Below are 18949 nucleotides of genomic sequence, written 5' to 3'. Positions count from 1 at the left end.
TCTTCTCCTCAACCGTGGGAATTCCAGCCCATCCAAAAACACCCCATATCCCCTTCCTCACCCCCCCCCCCCGGATCGGCCCTATACAATTTATCATAATACTCCCCGAATGTCTCATTTATCCTCCCCGACTCCAACACTTCCTCCCCCTTCCCTGTCTGTACTGTCAGGATTTCTCTGGATGCAGCATGCCTCCGTAGCTGATCCCTCCAGGGTGGGGTCCCTCGAATATTCCCTGTCCAACTCGACTATCTCATCCAATAATCGTCCATACTCCCCTCTCCTCCTCCTATCTCCATGCGCCTTGAACGAGATATCTCCCCCCGAACCACAGCCTTCAATGCCTCCCGTAATGTGGATGCAGATACTTCCCCATTTTGGTTCAGCTCCGTATAGTGCTTAATCTCCAACTGCACCTTATCGCAGAACTCCCTGTCCGCTAACAGCCCCGAGTCTAGCCTCTGTTCGACCTCTGTTCCTGCCACGAGCTAAATTGAACGTCCAGCCAGTGCGGTGCGTGGTCAGAGATCATGATTCCTGCAGACTCCACCTCCACCACCCCCACCAACACCTCTCGGCTCACCACAAAGAAAAATCAATTCTGAAGTAAACTTTGTGCACGTGCGAGAAGGAGGACTCCCTCTCCCCTGGGTTTTTAAACCTCCACGGGGTTATTCTGCTTTTATATTCCAACTCTTGAGTATGGCCCACTGCCTAGCATAAGATTATCAATTCTGCTTCGATGTATTCCAATTGCGTGACATGATCATGCCAGACACCCAGACAGTCCAGGAGGGCAGTCAACACAAATGCTGCACAAAGCATCAAAAGTCATTTCGGGATAAATCTGAATTCATGTACAATTAGTTGGATAGCACAGTACTCGTATATAATTGGCGGAATTCTTCGGCTGCGTTGCCCGGCGACCAGAAATTCCCACCTGAGGTCAATGGACCATTACATGGTCCACGTCATGTCTGTGGCGATCTTGGGGCGGGCGTGGCCGAAGAATCCAGCCAATTGTTTGTCTGTTAGGTTATATATTACAAAATCAAATGTACAGAATGACATGCTTAGTGCACTTTGTGTCAAACTAATTTACTCTTTTTGGCTTTTATTTGTTCCTTGGTTAGTTTTGTACAGATTACTAATCTTTCTGTTGCATGTTTAGATTTTCTGCACACTGCATTTCCAGTAAATAAGACAAATATTTTGGATTCAAATGGAAAATGAATAACGAGTTAAATAATTGATAAGATCACTAGTTGTACAAGATCACCAGTAGAGGCAGCATTGTGGCATAGTGGTTAGCACTGCTACCTCACAGCGCCAGGGACACGGGTTCAATTCCAATCATGCATAACTGTCTGTATCGAGTCTGCACTTTCTCCCCGTGACTGCGCGGGTTTCCTCCGGGTGCTCTGGTTTTCTCCCACTGTCCAAAAATATGCAGATTCGGTGGATTGGCCATCTAAATTGTCCCTTAGTATCCAAAGTTTAGATTGGGTTACAGGGATAGGGCAGGGTGCTCTTTCAACGGGTCAGTGTTGACTCGATGGGCCGAATGGTCTCCTCCTGCACTGTAGGGATTCTATGATTCTATGATATATGTTGAGGGATACAGATGCTGCTTCCTCTTCCTTTAACTATAATTGGTCTTAAAAGAACAAACAATTTACAACATAGAACATAGAACAGTACAGCACAGAACAGGCCCTTCGGCCCTCGATGTTGTGCTGAGCAATGATCACCCTACTCAAGTCAACGTATCCACCCTATACCAGTAAGTAACCCAACAGCCCCCCCATTTAAAAAGAAAATTTATTTTTAAAAATTTTTTAAAATTTTTTTAATGACTTGGTGGGCCGCATAAAGACCTTTGGCGGGCCGCATGCGGCCCGCGGGCCGTAGTTTGCCCACCCCTGCTCTATGGTGTTGAATCTGTTCCATTGAGTTACAATGTTTCCAGAACAGAAACTGACCATTTTGGCCCAACTAATCTTTACTGGAATTTGTGCTCCACATAACATTCCTCCAACTCCTTTTCATCAAATCCAGTCATCATATTCTTTTATTCCTTTCGCACTCATGTACTTCTCTAGTTTCACCTCAAATGCATCTAAGTTAGTTTCCTCAACTAATCCTTGTGATAGCTTCTGCATTCTTTCTACTCTCACATTTAAAAAAATAATTCCTGACCTGAAGGATTGAGATTCTGCAAATATGAGTGTTTATTCCTTTTTCAAATAGTCCTTTTTCCTAAGGTAATGGAAATGGATACCAGACTTGAACAAAAGAACCTGATAAAGAATTTGCTATTGTATTCTTTTTACTTCAGCAAATGCAGAGTCCTTAGAGATGCACATTCTGTCTGGAGGAAACAAACTGCAAATTGCTCGTTCCCAGCTGACAGATAGTGGAACTTATACCTGTGTGGCATCAAACGTGGAGGGAACGGCACAGAAAAACTACATCCTGACTATTCAAAGTATGTATGTGCTTCGTATTTGGAATATTATTACTGTTGCTTTTGGAATATAGGGAGGTCTTTGCCAACATTCTCTAAAGCTGTGTACCATCCACAATGTACTGTGCACTGAGTCAAATAGGCCGTGCACAACAAACTTCCTTTTTAAACGTGACCGCGTGGAAATCTTGCACATCACAGAATGCAACAAACAGCCTGTGTACCACAGGAAACAATTAACGGAAATATCTGTCGATGTATGCATCTGGCTGCTATATTGTAATCCAGTTGTTTTGCTTGAATAGATAACAAGAAAGAATATGTCAAAGCCTGTCATTACAGCAGTCCAAACAAAAACTGGAAGAAATCCAATCGTCATAATTTTCCTTTTTGACAATGCACACCCTTTGCCCCCCAATTTCATCCTCTCCTGTCTGAACCAGGCAGTTCACACTCACTAGCATTGGGCTGAATCTCAAATCCTTATTCACTGCCAAAATCTGCAACATCATCTGTCTTCACCCTTGCCTCACCACGACTGCCGAAACCCCCAACTGTGTCTTTATTACTTCTAGGGACAACTTCTCCAATGCTGTTCTTACTAGTGTCCCAAGTTCCATCTTCATAAGTTCTCAACCAATCCAGAATGATTCTGCCTCCATCATATCCTGCAATCTTCCAATCCTTCATCCTCACCATCCTTAACTTTCATTAATTTCCCCAACCAATTTATTCAGTTCAAAATATTTGTCCATATTTTCAAATTCCTGCCTTGTCTTTCTGCTTTCAGTCTCTATAACCTCATGTATAAAGGCCTTAATTTTCAACACTGAGGTGAGAAATAGGAATCAGGAAATTCCTGGCTTAGCCCCCTCGCTTTGGAAGGAAATGCCCACAAAGATGGGATCTTCATTGCCGGGGATGCGTGAGGGCTGGAATTGGGCCAACAAACTTGGGGAAATGAAGTCGGAGGCAGTCCCCGGGGTTGCTGGATGCAAAGCTGGGCTGCTGTCCCAGTTAAAATACAAACCAGCCTTACAAACCTCGCCTCTCACACCTAGCTCATCCCCACACACTCTCCATGCCCAATCTATGCCACCTTATGCACCCAACCATCCCCAAAGCCCCTTATGCCCCCATGCCAAGAAAACACCTCCAAAACAACTTCTATTGGTCCTTCATGCTTCCCTGCCAAGATAAGGCCCCCACCTCTCCTTATGGCCTGTCATAACGCCCCCCCCCCCCCTCCACAAACAACCCCACAAGCCTCATTTTGTATGCTTGGCCGAAAGCCCAACCTTCAATAAAAGAGGTTGCACAAAGGATTTACGAGAAAGATTCCAGAGATGAGAAACTTCAGTTACAAATTAAACGCCAAGTTAGGCCAAGTGTTTACTATCGTGAAAGGTTCAAGTAACGGGCGACAACAGCTAGAAATTTAGAAGAGTCCAACAGACTTTTTGTACCAAAAAATAATAGACCTGAGCAAATGTATCATGGAAAGTTGCTGAAGAGTCATAATCAATGAGGTCAAGAGGTAACTAGATACATTGCTTTAATGGAAGAAGCAAGATAGGAGAGGTTGAAATCTAGCAAAAAATCAACAGATTTGTGGGGCATAAAAACCTTTCCCTGTTTTTGAAACCATCTTATTTTTATACAAAAACAAAATACGTTGAAAACTAGAAACCTTGAATAAAAAGAGAAAATCTCAGCAGGTCTAGCAGCATCTATGTAGAGGGCAACAAAGTAAACTTTTCAGGTCAATGACCTGTTGTCAAACAAACGGTCATCAAATTGAAACTTTATTTTGTTAACTTTGCTTTAAAGAGTTAATGAGGTCAATGATTCTGGGCTTCCACTTCTTCATAGAGTGGCTTATTAAAAATGATGATTATTCTGGATGTTTGCTGTTACAGTCCCTCCTAGTATATTTGGTGCGGAGATGCCTAGTGAAGTCAGTGTTCTACTTGGTGAAAATGTGACGCTGGTTTGCGCAGCTGATGGTATTCCTAGACCTTCTATACAGTGGCTCAAAGATGGGAAATCACTTGGTGCTGATGATGATAAACGACTGAGGTAAATTTGGATCGGTAACTTTTTCTTTATAACTTTGAAAGTCATCTAGAGGAAGTTATCAGAATCTTTCACATGTAGTTTTTGTCTGAACGTTACTAGATAATCTCAGCAAGCCACCTCTTTCCCCTCCCCCCACACCCAATCTTTCCCCATAGTTAAGATTCTCTATTCCTGGGAAAAGTCCTCCTAAAAGTCCTCCAGGGCAACACGGTAGCATGGTGATTAGCATAAATGCTTCACAGCTCCAGGGTCCCAGGTTCGATTCCCGGCTGGGTCACTGTCTGTGCGGAATCTGCACGTCCTCCCCGTGTGTGCGTGGGTTTCCTCCGGGTGCTCCGGTTTCCTCCCACAGTCCAAATATGTGCGGGTTAGGTGGATTGGCCATGATAAATTGCCCGTAGTGTCCTAAAAAGTAAGGTTAAGGGGGCGGGGGTTATTGGGTTACGGGTATAGGGTGGATACGTGGGTTTGAGTAGGGTGATCATGGCTCGGCACAACATCGAGGGCCGAAGGGCCTGTTCTGTGCTGTACTGTTCTATGTTCTATGTTCTAAATCTTCTCTGTACCCCCTGAAGTGGGATCAAATCCTTACTGTAATGTGATGACCAAAACTGTACACAATATTCAAGCTGTGGCACAGCAAAATGTCCTCGTCCTTGTACTCTATGCTTCGGTTACTAAAAGAATCTCCTGTATGTCTTCTTGACTGCCTTATTTACTTGGCTTGCCAACTTCATGGATCCATGGACACGCATTCCAAGTTCCCCTAAACTTAGCAGACTTGTACCGTTTAGTGTGCATTCCTTTGCCCTTTCTCTCCTCTGGAAATGTGCGCGATTCTCCGCAAATGCGGCGAGTCGTAAAGGCTGCCGTGAAACTGGCCGTGTTTCACGGCAGCCTCCGCGCCCCCTCCCGGGACCCGATTCTCCCCCCCCCGGGCGGGGCTAGCAGCGCGGGCCCGTGAAGCACAGCATCGCGGGCTTAGCGACCGTCGCTAAGCCCGCGCACCAAGCGTCACGGTGGATGACGCACACGATGACGTCACCCGCGCATGAATGGGTTAGACGGCCCCAACCCGCGCATGCGCGGATGACGTCATCACGCAGATGCGTCAAACCCGCGCATGCGCGGGCCGTCATGCCCCTCAGCCACCCCGTGGACTGATCCTGCGGGGCGGCGGAGGAGCAAATAGTGCGCGGGTATCGGACCCGCTGCCCATGATCGGTGCCCACCGATCGCAGGCCCATGCCACCCTTGGCACGGCCGTGCCAATCGGTGCCATGGTTGTCCGGGACGGCACTTTGCGGCCGTTTTCACAAACGGTGAGAGCAGGTGTGATTGCGTTTGTGAAAACGGCCGTAAAAATAAATGTCAAGCACCCAGGGCGCGATTCTCCGCTCCCACGCTGGGTGGGAGAATCGCGGGAGGGCCGCTCTGGCACCCCCCCCCCCCCCCCCAAATGGCGTGTCCCGTTTTGCAACACGCCGCTCGGAGAATCGCGGGCCGACCCGCGATTCTCTGACCCGGATGGGCCGAGCGGCCTGCCGTTCCCACCGGTTCACGCTGGCGGCAACCACACCTCGTCGCTGCCGGCGTAAACATGGCACCAAAAGCTGGTTTGTGGCTTGTGGGGTGTGGAGAGGGGAGTGAGCACCACGACTGTGCTCAGGAGGGGACTGGCCCGCGATCAGTGCCCACCGATCGTCGGGCCAGCGTCTCAAAGGGACGCACTCTTTCCCCTTTGCCACCCCGCAAGATCAAGCCGCCACATCTTGCGGGGCAGCGGCAAGGATGATGGCAACCGCGCATGCGCGGGTTGGCGCCGGCCAACCTGCGCATGTGCAGCTGACATCATTAGGTGCGCCGGCCGCGTCATTCTCGGCGCGCCGGGCCTTGACGCCAGCGACAAGGTCCCGCGGCCGAGATTTATGGCACGGCCCTCCTAAGCCCCGGGGGGGAGAATAGGGGCCGAGGAGTGGTCTCCGACGCCGTCGTGAACCTCTCCGGGTTTCATGACAGTGTCGGGCCTTGCGGAGAATTCCGCCCCCAGTTCTTTCTTTCCCAATTAAGGGGCAGTTTAGCATGGCCAATCCAGCTACCCTGCACATCTTTGGGTTGTGGGGGTGAGACCCACACAGACACAGGGACAATGGGCAAACTCCACACGGATAGTGACCCGGGATCAAACCCAGGTCATCGACACCATGAGGCAGCAGTGCTACCTACTGTGCCACCGTGCTGCCCCATTTGGCGCTTCTCTGCCCACCTGGCCATTGATACCTTCCTGCAGTCTATAACCTTCTTCCCTTCGATCAAACACACAACCAATTTTGCATCTTTCACAAATTTCTTTATTCATTTCCCATATATTTAAGTCTAAATCATTGATAAATACCACAAACAGAAAGGGGCCCAGTTCTGAGCCCTGCTGTATCCCGTTGGAAACTGTCTCCCAGTCACAAAAAACCATCGTTCATTGCTCCTGCCACAGAGCAAATTTTGTATCAGACTTGCAACTTTCCCTTGGATTCCATGGATTGTTACTTTTCTGACCAGTCAGTTATGCGGGACCATGTCAAAAACCTTACTGAAATCCATGCAAACATGCTAGTCTCATTGACCCACTTTGATATCTCCTCAAAAATTAAATTGATTTACTCAGAGAGGACCTTCTCCTAATAAACCTATGTTGATTAATCTGTGCCTTTCTAAATGGCAAATCACACTGTCCTTCAGAATGCTTTTGCAATAATTTGACAACCAAACAGGGGCTGGTTTAGCACAGTGGGCTAAGACAGCTGGCTTGTAATGAAGAACAAGACCAGCAGTGCGGGTTCAATTCCTGTACCGGCCTCCCCAAACAGGAGCCGGAATGTGGCGACTAGGGGCTTTTCACAGTCACTTCATTGAAGCCGACTTGTGACAATAAGTGATTATTATTATTATTATTATTACTACCGTGGTTAGGCTGATTAGCTTGTATTTACTCAGTCTATCCATTTCTCATTTTTCTACAATAGTATAACTTTAACAGTTCTCTAGTCCACATTCTAGGCAGAGTAAAATGGTTTGGAAAATAATGCTTAGAGTCTCTGCCATTCCCTTCCTTGCTTTTCCTGCAAACCTGAGAAATGTTTAATCCATGTCTGGCAATGTATTGACGTTTAAAGATGTCCATGTAAGATTTCCCCTCTCACTATGTTTTCCATCCAATATTTTACTCTCCGCATTGATGGTAATGCTTCTAGCACACTCCCCTTTTGTAAGGGCATATGCAAACAATTCATTAAGAACTATGCCCATATCTTCCACCTTCACACACACGTTAGCTAATCAGCTCTAATCTGACCATAGATACCTCACGATAATGGTGTGAAGTTATGGTGTACATGATGGCTGTAATGTCTCAATATTCCTGTCAATAGGGGCTGGGAGATTGGGTTTAGGTAGGGTGCCCTATTGGAGCAGGAGTCGGTGCAGACTCAATGGGCTGAATGGCTGCCTTCTGTACTGTAGGGACTTTATGATTTCTATAATTTTTATAAATTTGGTGTCAATTGCTGCTTAATTAGTGCTGTAAATTGATGGCAACTAGGAAATAAATAAAACTCGCCAAACTTATTTCACATGGGGTGACTTTCGTTCCATCAGTACAGGCGGGTTTACATACAGGGCCCAGTAATGTTTATGCCCTCTTCCCCATTTTACTTGGAAAAGTATTTTGTACATTTCCAATGATGCGTGCTGTATACAGTAAAATAAATGTAGATATTACTCCTGATTGTTAAAAATGTCACTGATGTGGCACAGTGGTTAGCATTGCTGCCTACAGCGCTGAGGACCCGGGTTCGAATCCTGGCCATGGGTCACTGTCTATGTGGAGTTTGCACATTCTCCCCGTGGCTGCGTGGGTTCCACCCCCTCAACCCAAAGATGTGCAGGGTAGGTGGATTGGCCACATTAAATTGCCTCTTAATTGAAAAACAAAAATTGGGTGCTCTAAATTTATTTTTTAAAAAGAATGCCACTGATGTTAAATACAAGGGAATCCCAAAATCCAGAAGGGTAACTTGGAATATCGGTTATTGGTGGTGTGTATTTTCAATTTGGTACACTGGGAGAAAAGATATTCCAACCAGGGAGGAACAGACCAATCATTTTGTGATCAATTAATAACAAATATTTATTAACTTAAAGGACAAACACACAAGAAGAAAGACTATTATATACTGCAGCAGCACACTTAACTACAAGGATTGCTATACACACACATGAAGTTACCCCTTTGTTCCCAACTACCTGTTTCCTGAAATCAGGAATTGAAATCAGAAATCAGGAATCAGGTGTTCTTTTCACAAACAACACCCAATATTATATAACTATGAGCAAAATCCATCAGATAGTTACCACGGCAAGGTTATTTGTCCATGTTCAGGAAAACCGTCTTCAGATTAAGCAAAGGTGTAATCTACTCAGTTTGAGTTTTGGATTTTAACCCCTTTTATCAATGGGGAGACTGTTTTCTGCAGCTGGGTGTGATTGTGATGGTAGCTGCCTCTAATGTGTCTCTTTCTCCAGTTATTGTGCTATGAATATATCATTCCTTCCCTTTGATGTTACCCAACCTGTGGACCCAGCTTTTAGCATAATACTGCCAATTTCCTTATCTCTCCACCTTGAAGTTACCTCTTCTCCACCACATTGTACTCCTCTAGCCACATGGGTAAACACGTGCTTTCTCACTGGTATGCGAATTTGCATCTCAAAACCCCATCAGATTGCTGCCCTTATCATTTGCCCTTTTTTATTTTATTCTATCCCAATTTATTTTTTTAAATTTTAATTATCCCCAATTTGTAATATGATAAATAGCTAAAATGATGCTGTGGATATAGTTAAATAATATTTTTTGATGGATTTTGACCAGGACAGTTGTCTGTAAAATATTGTGGTCTAGAATTTTAGCTGCTATACAATCTCCCAATATCCTGCCATAAGTCTAGCAGAAGCCCCAGGGAAAAGATGTAAATAGTTGCTGATGTTATTTCTCAGGGTTTCTGCCACTATTATGCTGGGAGAGATCAGGAACACTTGTAGAAATCTATTGCTGTATCTTTTATTTGTTTCATTGATTCATTCTTAGGGTGAGTCCAGATGGTAGCACCCTTCACATTAATGGCACAGTGATTACAGACATTGGTAAATACACTTGTGTAGCCACCAATTCTGCTGGTGAGGAAGATCGCATTTTCAACCTAAACGTTTATGGTGAGTAAGCCTAATAGCTCCGTTCACTCAGAAATTCTCTGCAACTCTATTGGTTCTGGTTGTAACTATAGAACAAAGTTCAAGAAAAGAGCCTTTCAGATTGCGACGGTCTTATTTGTGTCATTATAGTTTCTAATTCACCTGCTGTACGTAAAGTGGTAAGTCACAAAAGTTTTACGAATGCTCCAACATCTACTATTTGTGTTTTCAGTTCCACCAACCATTCACAGTAATCAGAATGGGAATCAGGAACTCACAACCATATTGGACAACTCTATTAACATTGAGTGTATGGCTACAGGCTCCCCTCCTCCACAGCTAAACTGGCTGAAGAATGGACTACCTCTGCCCATTTCCTCTCAGATCAGACTTCTCTCTGCTGGGAAGGTTTTGAGGTTAGTTTTCCAGCATCTTTTTAAATTCAAAAACCTGACGGAAGGGCCAAGGCCCAGAAGATGTGAGGCATCAAAGCGGCCAGAGAGAGGATGAAGTAAGTTAAGAGATAGTGGTTAGGTTATATCCAGTTTGTGTTTTAAAACACTATAGGAGAATAGGAAGATTGAGAATGGGAAAGGTTGAGTAGCCGTTGGCGATGATGCAATGAATCCTTTATTAAAACGAGGACACAGGAAGGAGCAAGTGTTGTGGAGGCAGATTAATAATTATTCAGTGAATACAATGCAGTTAGAAATTACCTTGTGAGGCATTAATAATAGCAAGGCCATTTCACTCTAGTGAAGTTCTCCACCATAAACTAAACAGAATGGATATAGAATTTAAAATAAAAATGAAAATTACTAAAAAGAGACAAAATGAGACACTGACCGAGAAATACAGTTAACATTTGAGAGAGACCTACTCTGGTGGTGGTTTCCTGAGTATTAATGGATCTTTCCTTTCTTCAAATGCTGATCGAATTGCACATCCATTTTGATTTGATTTGACATTTTCAGGGTTTCTTTCTTTTAAATAGTAACTTTAAGTGACAAGTATTCCAAACTGGGGCAGATGAGGACAACTTGATTATTGTTAACTCAAAAAAAGAAAGATGTCGAACTAGAGGTTTGGGAATGATCTCTGAGGAATCCATGAGCATTTGTCTAATAGCAGACTTAATTTAATCGAGTTCAGTGTAGCGTTTGAAATGCGAAAAACATAATAGAGCTACTAAAGTTCTACATTTAGTTCGGGCTGATTTCCCTGCAATGGAGTCAGAGGCTATTTACAGTAAACTGGGCAAGTCTGTTTTTTTTATTCTTTCATGGGACATGGGCATTGCAGGCTGCATCAGCATTTATTGCCTATCCCTAATTGCCCTTGAGGGTGCAGTCAAGTGTCAACCACATAGCTGTGGACCTGGAGTCACATGAAGACCAGACCAGATAAGGATTGCAGGTTTCCTTCCCTAAAGGACATTAGTGAACCAGATGGGTTTTTATGACAGGCGACAATTGTTTCATGGTCATCATAATTCCACATTTTTATTGAATTCAAATTTCACCATCTGCAGTGGCGGGGTTTGAACCCGGTTCTTCAGCGCTTACTAGCCTAGTGACAATCCACTATGTTACCGCCTCCCCTAATGTATAAAAAGGCTGAAGATCGGTCGGAGGTGTTCAAAAAATAAATTAATGTGAGACAGAATTAGTTCATGTCCCTAAAGGACAAGAACTCTTGCAAATAAAAGCAGCTATAGACAACTAAAGGTCTAAGAGACAATAACAGAGCAATCATACAATAGTGTATGTAATGCAATAATATAGGACAGATCCTAGGGAATGGAAAAGATAGATATAAAGAACAACAATGGGTGACAAATGGCTAGGTAAAGCTAAAATATGTATGGAAATAAACTAGCAAGATTTATCAAATATATTTATTATTCTATTAGGCACAAAAGGGTGGTCAGGAGTAATGTGAGTCTCTTGAAAACTGTTAGAGATAATATTTTCAATGGAAATAAGGAAATGCCATGCAAGAGGAGCAGACTCGATGGGCCAAGTGGCCTAATTCTGCTCCTATGTCTTATGGTCTAAGTTAAATCATTACTTTGAACCAATATTTATAACTGTAGAGGAATCAGCATATTGGACATCCCAAAGAAATCTGTATTGAATCAGGAACAGTGACTCACCAAAATGAATGTATGCAAAACAATAATAATGAAGAAACTGGTGGCACTAAAGATTTCCATCCAAGGGTTTAAAAGAATTGTGTGAGAACATTACTGACTATAGTCTTCCAAAGTTGTCAATTCAGAAACCATTGCTTTAGAAAGAAAAATTGTGCATGTCACTCGCCTATTTAAGAGAGTCTAGCATCTTTATCAGGAAATTGCTGGTGTGTATAATTAAGACTAGGACGAGAGAAGACATTGACATTTTTCAGTTGATCACAGTAAACCAGCATGGATTTTAAAGCAGAGTACCGCAGATGCTGGAAATTGACCTCCTAGTATTTCTTGTTTTTACTTGGGAAGGGTAGCTTGTGCCTGACGAAACCAATTTTTTTGAAGAAGTGACTAAAATAGTGGACAAAAGAATTTTAGTTATATGGACTTCCAGAAGGTATTTGATAAATTGCTCACAAGGTACTCTGACCAAAAGTTGAAGCTCATAGAATTGGAAGCAAATTATTGACCTGGGAAGATTGGCTGAGCGACAGGAGGCAGAAAGTAGGAGTAATGCGCAGGTACCTTAAATGGCAGAATGTAACAAAAATGTCCTGTAAGGAGCTGTGATGGAGCCTCAACTGTTCACTGCATCCATTAATGACTTAAATGATGAGATAGAAAACCACATAACCAAGTTTCTCAATGGTACAAAGGTAGGCAATATTATAAATAACATAGATGGAATAATAAAATTATAAAGGGTATTGATGGGTTACCATGACATCCTGGGCTAGTGCATGGTCAATTCCAGCCCCACTCACCCAGAGTCACAACACAAATGACATTAGATTTTATTTAAAATACCCAAGGTCCATGGTTGCGCCCAATAAACTGCAATAACTGGGTTTGCAACTTTAACACAAGTAACCTTTTATTACGTATAGTATTAGAATTAAACCAACAGAAAACATAACTACCTAATCCCCCTTCCCCAACATCTCTCTATCTCTTTCTCTATCTCTCTCTCTCTTTATCTATATACGTGTGTCACACACACACACAGACAAACAACAGAAGGGAAAGGGTGCTGTAAAGGGAAAAAAAATATTAATAAAAATAAAAGGGATAAAGATCTTTGATGCACTAGGACGAATTCTAGTTAGTGTCTTTCTGAAGTTCAGCTTTAGGTTTGATATTTTTTCCTTCCTTGAGATGATTTTCTCTGGCAAGGTTGGCTACCTACTTTACATTATTCCACATTCACAACAAAGCATGTGCTGGGCACTCGCTGCTTTCAGGACAACAAAGCAGTTCTTTCATTTCTTTGAACAGGAGAGAGAGAATGTTCCTTTCACTTCCAACGTCTAAATGCTTCTGCTTTGTTCTTTCAGAAAGCATCCCGCAGGAACCAATCAGGAACTATTGTCAGGCAGAACACTAACCCTGGCCGACCCACCAGTTGCCATTTAATCAATCGATCCAACTCGCTCCGAACTTGGTTCCTAAGCTTCACTTGGTGCCGAGGAGTCTGGCTAAAAGCAAAACCTGGGAACACAATGTCCTGTCAAGCAAGCTGCTTCAACCTTGAGTCTTTCTTCTTCTTAAAGGCACATCCCAAATATGGACTAAAATAATAAAATAATATAAAGAAATAGGAACAAATGAAATAATCCTCTTTCACTTAAAGAGTCTTTAAGTGAAAAACTGTGGCAAGTGTATTTCAATGTAGGCGAATCAATGTCGGTCATCCATTTTGGACCTGAAAAGGGCAGAACAGGAAACTTTCTATATGATAGAAAGCTAGAAACATTGTAGTAAATAATCAAAAAGGCTAATGGAAATTTTACCTTTTTATATTTGGAGGACTAGAATACAAGGGGGTTAAAATCATGCTTCAGCTATACAAAGCCCTGCTTAGACCATGCCTGCATCACTTTGAGCAGTTCTAGGCATCAAACCTGAGGACAGGTATATGGGGGGGGAGGTCAGCATGGATACTGCGGACTCCAAAGGTTAAATAACAAGGCGCAATTGCACAAACTAGTGTTATACTCGCTGGAATTTAGATAGTTAAATGCCAATTTATCAAATTGTTTTAAGTTATTAAAGACAACAGACAGAGTAGAAAGAAAGGAATTATTTCTGTTGGTTTGAGATTATAGGACTAGGGGGCATAATCTAAAAGTTAGATTCAGACCATTTAGCCAGACGCCTTAAGCACCAAGTGAGCCTTGGAACCAGGTTTGAAGGTAGTTGGATCGATTGGTTAACTGGCAACCGGGTGTCGGCCAGGGTTAGTGTTCTGCTTGACATTGATCAGTGATTGGTTCCTGCGCGCTGCTTTCTGAAAGAACAAAGCAGAAGCGTTTAGACCTTGGAAGTGAAAGGAACATGAGATGAGGAACACGCAAAGGGTAATAGTGGTTTGGCGCTCTCTTCCACGAAGGGAAATTGATGCTAGATCATTGGTTAAATTTAAATCTGAGATTAATAGATTTTTGTTTGCTAAAGAAATTGAGGGATATGAGGCAAAAGTGGAAAAGTGGATTTAGGTTGCCGATGTAGCATGATCTAATAGAATGGCAGAACGGACAGAAAGGTCTAAACGGCCTCCCCCCTGTTGCTATGTTCTTTTACACTCTTCTTATTTCCAAACTAGGAGATTGCTAATGGATGAATTTAAGGAAAAGCTAAACATTCCCTGTGAGTTGCTTCCGTGCAATGAGTTGTATTTACCTATTTAGTCATTGAGAGCACCATGTCCTATATCCAGTTTGAATTGTCACTATCAGTCTTGTAGTTGAAGAATAGCAAAAAATATAACCACAAAAATTGAAGTTAATCAATAATACTTTACCCAGCGCCCTTACCCCCTCCAATAAGTCTGGGGTGAAACTTGATACTTCTGTACTTATTTGTTACTTTCTTACAGAATTGTACAAACACAGGTGTCAGATGCTGGTACGTACACTTGTGTGGCTTCTAATCGAGCTGGTGTGGATAACAAACATTACAACCTAATAGTGTATGGTGAGTTTGTGAGCAAGGAAATGTGCATTGCTTTACAATATTTCCACAGCAGTCTATGGTATCTCTGGATCTGCATATAATTGAAACTTTAGCCCAGATCTTCCAATCCAGATCGGAAACCCTGGTCAGGATTTTACGGTCCCAATACAGCATGTCTTCCTCTGGTAGTTGTGACAGGCCATTTAAATTGGCATTTACTTCAGCGTGATCATATAATCCTGGCCATTTCCAACACTGATCAGATTTTTAAAAAACACATACCTCCTCCGATTTTTCTGAGCCATTTCCAATGGAGAATCCTTCACAGCCAATTCAGGACAGTAAATCTTGGAGGGGCAGAGAAGAAAATGTGTTCTGAAACCACGCCTCCTTTTTGTACCATTATCTGCCATATTCTGACCAGTTTAAATGTCGCAAAGCTTCTTTGAAAGCAGCTATGAAGAAGTGTGTAAGGGAGTAGGGTGGATGAGGGTGTGAAAGGTAAGTTAAAGTCGTCATAGTCCCAGATGACCATAGACTGCTTTCCCCTTTGAGGAGGAGAGCTGACTGGTGGTGATTTAAACAGAGGATCACCGCACCTCAAGCGAGGGGCAAGATTGAGAAAGCGGGCCTTCATGAATAACCTCAGCTGGTACGGGAATTGAACCTGCCCTATTAGCCTCACTCTGCATCATGAACCAGCTGTCCAGCCAACTGAGTTAAATCGGCCCCCAAAGGGGGTGAGTGGATAGATTGGGAAAGAGGGTAGAGTTGCATGTGGATAGGGTGGTAGGGTAGTAGGTGGGTGGGGTGACAGGTGTGTTAGTGCGTATGTAGCTTGGGGGATCGTCAGATCAGATTGGGAAGGATTGTCAGGACAGGTGCTGGTCATATTGGGATGGGTCTAGTGCTAGTCAGGTCAGATCAGGGGCTAGTTGGGAATCAGCAGCTGGAGGTCATGGATAGGTGGAAGTGAGGTCAGTGTGAGTGGTTGGGGGGCCAACTGTATAGTTACTCAAGAGTTAGCCCAGATTTTTTCCTTTTCGTTTTTTTATAGAAAATATTTTATGGAAGCATTAGTAATTTTCACAGTTTAACACATTCACATCTCTTAAACAACTGCGTGGACCGACACACGTAAAAAAAGAAAAAAAGAAAAAAAAACAATTGCTTGGGCCACCAGGGAGGAGAAGGCCAGAACATTGGTCTCCCTCCCCCCCCCCCTTGGCCTCCGGATCTTCCGATATCCCAAATATTGCCAATTCTGGACTCGGAGTTACCCTTCCTTCCAAGACCTCTGACATAATGTCCACAAATCCCTGCCAGAATCACCTCAATTTCGGACATGCCCAAAACATATGTACATGGTTTTCCGGGCTACCCCCACACCGCCCACATCTGTCCCCCACCTCCTCAAAGAACCTGCTCATCAGGGCTACCGTCCTGTGGGCCCTGTGGACCACCTTGAACTGGAGTACCTTCTTCACTCTCGGAGTTTTACCCGCCCACACGAAACCCGATATTGCCGTCTTCATTTTTCTGAAAAATGCCTTTGGGATAAAAATCGGAAGACATTGAAAAAAGAAGAGTGTCTCGGAAGGACCGTCATCTTTACCATCTGGACCCTCCCTGCCAGCGTCATCTGGAGCATTTACCATCTGCGAAAATCCCTTTTCATTTGATCCATCACTTTGCCTAGATGTAATTTATGAAGCTTCCCCCAATCCTTAGCCACTTGAATCCCCAGATATCTAAAACTCCTCTCAACCATCTGAACGGCAACTCCCTCAGTCTCCTTTCCTGTCCCCGTGCCTGGATCACGAACACCTCGCACTTTCCCATATTTAATTTGTAACCTGAAAATCGCCAGATTTCTCCTAGTATCGCCATGATTTCGGCTATCTCCCCCCCCCCCCCCCCCCCCCCCCCCCCCCCCGGCATCCATGGCTATTACCACCTCAACCTCGCGCCCTTCCGCTGGCATCGTTATGACATTAAGAAGCCGTCTAATATTGGACGTCAGGTGCCTGCCCTTCACAAATTCCATCTGATCTTCCCTGATTACCTCCAGGACGCAATCCTCTAATCGAGTGGTCAAGATCTTTGCCAGCAATTTAGCATCAACGTTCAGCAGGGAAATTGGCCTGAACAATCCACAGTTCTCTGGGTCTTTGGGCGGAATTCTCCACTCCCGCGCGGAATCGGGTAGGCCGTCATGAACTCGGCCAAGTTTCACGACGGCCTCGGAGGCCGCTCCTCGCACCTTATTCACCCCCACCTGGGGGGCTAGGAGTGGCTCTCCGTAATTCTCGGCCGCCAGGCCTTGACGCTTGCGTCAAGGCGGCGCGCCGAGAATGACGTGACGACGGCGCTTAAGTGATGTCAGCCGCGTATGCGCAGGTTGGCCGGCTCCAACCCGCGCATGCGTGGCTGACGGCTGACGGCTCCAACCCGCGCATGCGTGGTTGCCGTCTTCCCCTCCGCTGCCCCGCAAGACGTGGCGGCTTGATCTTGTGGGGCAGCGGAGGGGAAAGAGTGCGTCCCTTTGAGACGCGGGCCCGACGATCGGTGGGCACCGATCGCGGGCCAGTCCCCTCCCGAGCACGGCCGTGGTGCTCACTCCCCTCTCTGCCCCCCACAAGCCACAAAAGAGCATCTGGCGCCCATGTTCACGACGGCAGCGACCAGGTGTGTGGTTGCCGCCATCGTGAACCGGTCGGGAAAGGCAGGCCGCTCAGCCCATCCGGGTAGGAGAATTGCCTGTCGCCGGGAAAAACGCGAGCAGCGATTCTGCGAGCGGGGGGGTGTGAGAATCGCCCGGTGGGCAGGGCGGCGTGTCGTGAGTCGCCCGGCCCTCCCGCGATTCTCCCACCCGGCGTGGAGAGCGGAGAATCGCACCCCTTATCTTGCTTCAGGATGAGAGAAATCGATGCCTGTGATAACGTTGCGGGGAGTACTGCCAGCTACCTAAACTCGTTAAAAGCCTTAACCAGGAGCGGCCCCAGTAACCCAGAGAACATTTTATAAAATTCCACTGGGAATCCATCAGGTCCTGGGGTCTTACCCAATTGCAACACCCTCAACCCATCTATGATTTTTTTCCTTTTCAACATTTGCCAGGTAAGTAAGTCTTTGTCTCCAACACAGAGTTGGAGACTTTTTCGGAGGGTCCCAGGAAGCAGAAGAATTGCCCATCAGAAGTTCAAACTTCCTGACAATTCCCACTGAGTCCTAACATTGCGACTTCCAAGGGGTCCCATAGTGCATTTTCCAGGATACGTCCAGTCTCTGACAATCTGGGCACTGGAAGATCTGGGGTTATATAGCTTTAGAAGTTCTTCACTTTGGGTATGTTTACAAAGCAACTTCAGATTTACTGTACAGAAGTTTCTGCTTCAATTAAAGAGGTTGCAAACAACACTGTTCTGAGGATGAGCAGCATGAGGCTTCCCCAATGGAGGCAGTTTTTCACTATCATGTTCATTTAAGTTCCAGTCTCTATCGCAATGGCCACTTGTGTTGAAACATTCCATGATGTGCTGATCCTCAGTTCGAGAACCTTCCTTCCCCCTTGTGTCTTCTAATAAGAATGCTCAATCCATATCCCCTTGCTCGCCATTCACCCGACTTCCAAACGTCCCCGCCCCTTACCAACTCCTGTCACTTGAACCCATCCACCATTCCTGCTCCTCCTCTTCCCCCGCTACCTCCCCCATTTCTCAAGCCTCCACCTTAACTCTCAATAACTCCTACTTAAGATCTTGATACGAGCGATGATTCTTCTTTGGATTTTATGGGTTGGTTGCCATGTTTGTTCGGACTTTGCTTATTGTGGGTGGGATGGGCAGCGGGAGACAGATGACAGATATACAAAGTCTGAATATGTCACATGGGGGAAGGTCTCCCATAATTTGTGGTGCAAGTGTGAGAGTGCATTTACAATTTTATTCCTGACAGCAAGGAAGCATGATCCTGCAATTAGGGTACATTCACCATGAGCTGACTTTGATCAA

The 18949-nt window shown here is 44.8% G+C and overlaps 1 protein-coding gene across 2 annotated transcripts in view; it reads left to right on the top strand.

Moving 5' to 3' along the window:
- The window catches only part of hmcn1 (hemicentin 1), a 677622-nt gene that overhangs the window by 519567 nt on the left and 139106 nt on the right, over positions 1–18949 (top strand). For both annotated transcript variants that reach the window (XM_038794621.1, XM_038794624.1), the window contains exons 63-67: positions 2339–2488; positions 4387–4546; positions 9690–9814; positions 10026–10209; positions 14860–14957. In XM_038794621.1, coding sequence (XP_038650549.1) covers positions 2339–2488; positions 4387–4546; positions 9690–9814; positions 10026–10209; positions 14860–14957 — 717 coding nt within the window. The remainder of the gene's footprint in view (positions 1–2338; positions 2489–4386; positions 4547–9689; positions 9815–10025; positions 10210–14859; positions 14958–18949) is intronic.

Source organism: Scyliorhinus canicula, chromosome 4 (assembly GCF_902713615.1).
Source record: "Scyliorhinus canicula chromosome 4, sScyCan1.1, whole genome shotgun sequence".
Taxonomy (NCBI): Eukaryota; Metazoa; Chordata; class Chondrichthyes; order Carcharhiniformes; family Scyliorhinidae; genus Scyliorhinus; species Scyliorhinus canicula.
The sequence above is the reverse complement of the archived record's forward strand: the minus strand, read 5'-3'. Positions and strand labels throughout refer to the sequence as shown.